Source organism: Miscanthus floridulus, chromosome 2 (assembly GCF_019320115.1).
Source record: "Miscanthus floridulus cultivar M001 chromosome 2, ASM1932011v1, whole genome shotgun sequence".
NCBI classification, from domain to species: domain Eukaryota; kingdom Viridiplantae; phylum Streptophyta; class Magnoliopsida; order Poales; family Poaceae; genus Miscanthus; species Miscanthus floridulus.
Genome location: NC_089581.1, coordinates 39,010,558 through 39,016,557, shown reverse-complemented (window position 1 = coordinate 39,016,557; position 6,000 = coordinate 39,010,558). Strand labels below are relative to the sequence as shown.

The 6,000-nt window shown below is 42.1% G+C and overlaps 1 protein-coding gene across 1 annotated transcript; it reads left to right on the top strand.

The window, feature by feature from the left end:
* The first annotated feature begins 449 nt into the window (after positions 1-449).
* Positions 450-3,096, top strand: LOC136538540 (co-chaperone protein p23-2-like). The gene is made up of 6 exons (XM_066530496.1): positions 450-581; positions 720-900; positions 1,094-1,250; positions 2,118-2,152; positions 2,252-2,294; positions 2,781-3,096. The coding sequence occupies exons 1-6, from the start codon at positions 535-537 to the stop codon at positions 2,813-2,815; spliced, it is 498 nt and encodes a 165-aa protein (XP_066386593.1). The 5' UTR covers positions 450-534; the 3' UTR covers positions 2,816-3,096.
* Positions 3,097-6,000: the final 2,904 nt, after the last annotated feature.

The following is a 6,000-nucleotide window of genomic DNA, read 5'->3' as shown; positions in this document are numbered from 1 at the left end:
CAATGATACTCTCAGATATAAAGATTATATATAAAAAAACAATCAGAACACAATTTTAAATAGACCAATGACAAATTTTACCCTAGGCTAGTGATGGAAAAGGAAAATTTATTCACTAGTGGATCTGAACAAATATATATAATTATTAGTGACAAGTTATGATAATGAAAAAAAGTTAAACAAAAACAGAAAAAGGAAGAAGAACCAAATGTCATGGCTAAAGAAGAAAAAAAAGGAAAAACGGAGAAAGACCGAGCCAGTTTAATGGGCTGCTTTCTCCAATGAACGAGCCTAGCCAGGCGCGTGTACCTACTGAAATCGGCCCAGTAGCGGGCGCGAAGAAGCAAGCTGTAAACAGACCCGGAGAACTGCTTGTCCTGCGTTCACACCCGATAGCTGTTTGTAAATCTTTTATCTTTTATATCTATAATAGTTTTTTAGGCGTTTCCTCTAAAAAAGGCTGTTTTTCGTTCTCATTTCACCTCGCGTGCGCGACAACTAGGTCGACTGCCGCCGCCCTACGGCCAGTTGCCCATGTCTTCGTCGGGCGCTTTGCCGGCGACGGGAATCCAGCACATCGGGTATGCCTGCCCCATCTTTTCCCTTCCTGCTGTGCAAAATTGAGCACCCGAACCCTAACTTGAGCTATTTGTATTCGTATCCGTTCTAATCAATGTGTAATACATTTATCGTGACTACGCCATTTCTTTGGAATGCAGCCGCCAACCTGAGGTTTTGTGGGCTCAGCGCTCCGAGAAGATCTACTTGACTATCTCATTGCCAGATACGAAAGATGTTGTGTTAAAGACTGATGCTAAGGGCCTCTTTACCTTCTCTGCTGTTGCCCATGGGGAACCTTTTAGCTTCACTTTGGAGCTTTTTGATTCAGTACTGCCAGAGGTAAGTAATTGCTGGTTACTGTCCTGGATTTCAATATGGGCTCAGATTCAACAAATGAGTAATGAGATTAGATGCTTATCTTTAGTGTTTCTTGCTGCTTCATAATTTCCCAGCCAGTATTGGTCAAAGATAGCACCAATTTCTTATGTGAATGGTTAATAGTGGGCTCACCATATTTTTTTTTGATCTATAGGGAAGTAAAACGAAGACAAAGATGGGCCTGCGAAACATAATCTGTTCAATCCAGAAAGAAAAGAAAGGTTGGTGGAAGCGCTTGCTGAAGTCAGAGGAAAAGCATCCATACATCAAAGTTGACTGGAACAAATGGTGTGATGAGGATGAAGAGTCTGGTATGTGCTAATGATATACATCCCCAGATATATGCAATTGTTTTGGGTCTAGAGGCATTCTGAATTCAGTATGAATAAAGGGTTGTAAAAAAGAAAGCCAGGTTGGAATTCAGTAGTTTAAATTGATGAAATGTGTATTCTTTTGGATTTGTTGTGGGGGTGACCATGAAGTCCTTCATTTTAAACTAGTTTAATTTTGTTAACAAGCTACTGATCTATTTTGGATTACAAATTCAAATAATTTTTAAGGGTTGTTTCTTTTTTACATTTCTACTAGTATCCAGTTCTGGCAGGTCCTGATTTTATCACATTAATGCTATGGGTAGACGAGGAATTCTGGAGGAATCTGGATGAATCTGGAGGAATTTGTGAGAGGAAAACACTGTTCCGGATGAAAAAAGAAGTGGATCAAGCCGAGTTTAAGGGCACGCGAACGGTTCGCGTGCCCTTAAACTCGGCTTGATCCACTTCTTTTTTCATCCGGAATAGTGTTTTCCTCTCACAAATTCCTCCAGATTCATCCAGATTCCTCCAGAATTCCTCCAAGCGAACATTGTGTCTGAGAATCTAGTCCATAGTACATAATCTCAGTTTGCTTAGGCGATAGGCACATGACAATAGATGAGCATTTTGGTCACAAACTAATTCAGTTTTAAATGTTCCATTCTTCTCAAGTAGTAGTAGTTAATGTTAAATACATGTCTACATAACCACTGTATTACTGATATTATGCCTTTATTTCAGTGGCTAGAGCACACCCTTGTATGTTGCAGCTTCTAGTTTTTTGTTCCACTTTTATCTATACATTAGTTACAAATGTTGCATTCTTTGTCTATCCATTTGTACCTAACAAGCAATTTCTTGCAGAGGTCTCTGGGGATTCAGATGATGGCTTTGATGAGGTATATGAAATATAGTCAATTTTTTTGTTGGTTTGAATACATTTGTAGCACTTGTACGGCTGCCTCAAGATGCTCATTGCTATCTTCACATTGTTGCAGGCAAACGAAGGCGATGAAAGTGATGATGACAACGGGATGCTTTGTGAGTGCCCATCTTGTACTTTGCACCTCTTGCTATCTCTTGCTACCTTTTGATATCAATTTTAAGCCAGATTCTTAGTGAACAAGATTATCTACTCATAAAGTCTAACGACTAGGCCATTAGGCTTAAAATGCATGCCTTGCTCATCTGAATATAGAAGCTAATTCAAGGCTTCCATTTCAATTGGACATTTGTATCCTTTTCACACTCTACTGGTTTTCTTATTCATACCACTGTTCTTTTGATATTCTGCTGTTCTGCATGGTAGCAGTAGCAGGCCATCTCTGTTTATTAAGTTAATGAATTTTCGCAATAAAAAAAGTTAATGAATTTTTGAAGTTCTCTTTCAGTGCCTATGGGCACTTTCAGAGTTAAAGAATAAAGCTACTCAAACTTTACTGACTTACACCATGACCCCAAACATTTTGACACGTGCCTAGTAAACAAACTGACAACCACCTATTAACAGCTTTGTTTGTTTGGCAGATCTCCCTGACCTTGAAAATCTAAGGGGCAAGTGATCTGGCTGCTTCGGTGAAGGGAGTAGGTTTGCTGTAAGCTACCATTGACGTGACAGAGTAGGCTCATCATTGACGTAGTTGGTGTTACTTGCTAAGCATCTGCGATGGCTCGAGACTTTTGGCATGATCCTTCCTTGGCATGTCTTTGATCTCCTGAGTACTCTTTCGGTCTTTTCCTGATCAGTGAGCTAGTTCTCTGAATGACTGAATGTAGTTATGAGCTGTCCCCATTTTCAACTGACTCTTTAACGCCAGTGGAATGACCGAATGACCTAATTCTACTATCACAATGTGCCTTATGGATTCTGTGGTCTGTCTTTGCGGTTAAGTGGATCTTGGCATGGATTTCCGTTGGGCAGGCCAGGCCGGACGGCCGGTGTGATTTACAGGTCACTTTGTTTATGCCATTGAATTGCACTAAGCATGAGCTGTTTGCTTTCAACTGCTTGGGCTAGTCATTTAGGCCCTGTTCGTTTCGCCTGGAAAAAGAAGCCAAAACTACTGTTCTGGCTGATTGTAGTGAGAGAAAACACTGTTCCGGCTTGGAAAAAGAAGTCAAAAGAAGCCAGATTATAAGAGAAGCGAACAGGGCCTGAGCACTATGAAACGGTCTAATATGAAATGTGCTGCCTTTTGAGATTATTGCATATTTTGAGGTTCAAGATGGGGAGTGCTTATACCATTTTATAAGAATTTTTTCCCATGCGACATCAGATTTAGGATTGCACGAATACTCTAGACTAAGACTTGTCTGTTGCTGCTGGCATGCCATCCACATTGAAATACTGATGCCCTGCTCGCCCGCTTGTCTGGCAGCAGCCAATCAACCAACCGGTCAGTAGATGCGCATGTGGATCTGTAAAAAATCACAGCACGGTGATTTCGCACGTGTAATTGCCATTATCCTTTCCGGCAAGAGTGTAACTGCGAGTAATTTCGTGCCTGCATCGCAGCCGCATGTCTCGTTATCGCTTTGTGTCGTTCGTTGTGGAAACGGTAACATGTCGAGTGCCAGATCCAGATGACATGCGCATCCCTGAGCCCTGCATGTTCCGCCGCGCTCGGGCGAAACCAACGATTCGGTTTGATTTCTTCCTTTTTTTTTATTCAAGTTTGATTTCTTTCTACAATTGTGCTAAGGCCCTGTTTAGTTGCCAAAAAATTTTGCATAGTAACTGTCACATCGAATCTTGCGGCACATGCATGGAGTACTAAATGTAGACGAAAAAAAAACTAATTACACAGTTGGTCGAGAAATCGCGAGACGAAACTTTTAAACCTAATTAGTCCATAATTAGACACTAATTACCAAATACAAACGAAATACTACAGTGAGCCAAAATCCAAAAATTTTTGGATCTAAACGCACCCTAAGTCAATAGGCAAGCGACGTCAAGATCAGATTGCTAGGATCCCGATAGTCTGAAAGAAATATCAGGCATTGATGATGCACGGACAACCACAGAACAAACAATCGCCCAGTTCGTTCAGGCTTGTTTGGCTTATAAGTCATGGCTGAAAATACCGTTGGTTGGTTTAGTGTGAGAGAAAAATACCGTTCGTTGACTGATAAGCCATGACTTATAAACCAAATACAACCAAGCGAAGAGGCTGAATACAATCACATTCTCGCCCCAACTAAAATAAAAGTTCTCGTGTTTGTCGCTTATGTAAACTCCATCGTGCACTTTTTAATTATGAGTCAAAGTATGTATAAATATATTTTATCGGATCTATTATTTCTTTAGTATGATAAACATAAATATATTTTTATATAAATTTAATCAAAGTTTCGAATCATTTATTCTAATACTCGTGATCCAAAAAAAAAATACATTTGTCAGAGGTTATGCAGTAAGAAATCACGTGATCCAAAAAAAATTATCGTCATAGGTGACGTCGATCCGATCCGTCCCTCCAAACATTTGTTTGCCACACGAAGAATAGGGTGTGGCTCGCATGGTTAATCGGAAGCTCGTCGGTAAATGATTGTAGGCGAGCGACAGGGATTGAATGAATAAAGGTCGCGTGTTATTATTGTCATGCTAACGTCGTACGCCTCCCACGCTGATGCTCCACGAGCAAATAAATAAATGATGATTAGCCTGGCTAAAATTTACCCTATACTATATAGCGTGTCCGTGCGTTGCTACTAAGAACTTGTTTGATCGGGCTCCGAGCGGCTCCGGCTTCGGCTCCTCTGACTCCTCCCCCGTTCATCTCCTGTAGCGACACTGTTCACCGGAGCCGTTTTCCCCCCTCCTCCTTTTCTCTCTCACTGACAATGCCGAAGCCGGAGAAGCTCGTTTTTTTGCTCCTCCGACTCCAGCTCCTGCGCGCTACAGTGAGGGAGCCAGAGCCGGCGGGAGCCCGGCCAAACGCGCTCTAACAATTTATACTAAAAACACACGGATCGCACGATAAGATAACAATAATGTTAAATTAAATACCAACGTTAAAGTGATATTTAATCCAAAAAGCAAAGTTTATAAATTTAACACAGTCACGGAGTGCGCGGCGTCATAGGCTCACAAACTCTAGAGCTTTCAGAGATCGAGTCAAATCCAACCTAGAGCCTCGGAACCCTACATCTTTTTCTGGACGGGCTTCACTTTGGATACGTCGATAGCAATATCAACGATCTCCAGTCGATGGACCAAGTCATATGAATCCCCATATAATGGCTCAAACATGTAGATTTTTTTCTCCTTATACTTTGGATACACTTGTTCCACTGAAGCTTTTATTGAAATGTTTAGACATTAATAGTGTTTGATCACCGATGTCCCTCACCCTAGACTACTCCAGCGTACGGTCGTTGAGGTTGTACTTATAGATCGTGCTGCTGTAGGTGAAGCTCTGTGTCTCGTGGAACATGCTCACCATGGCACCCATAATGTACAACTCACCGTTTGATTCCAGGTAGCTGCGGTGGTAGAGCCCCGCAGGTGGCGACAGCGATGGCAGCAGCGTCACAATTGGAGTAGCGCCGGCGGCGTTGCTGCTGTAGACGGAGATTTCTCCAGTGCAGTCGATCGCCAAGAACTTGTCTTGGCAGTAGACGATGGATCCCACGGAGAACTCCAGTTTGGTGTCGAGCAGCGTCCATGCACTGTCGACTCTAACCCGGCAGAACGCGACCTCCGTGGAGCACCCAAGCATGGCCATGGCCACGCACTCGCGGT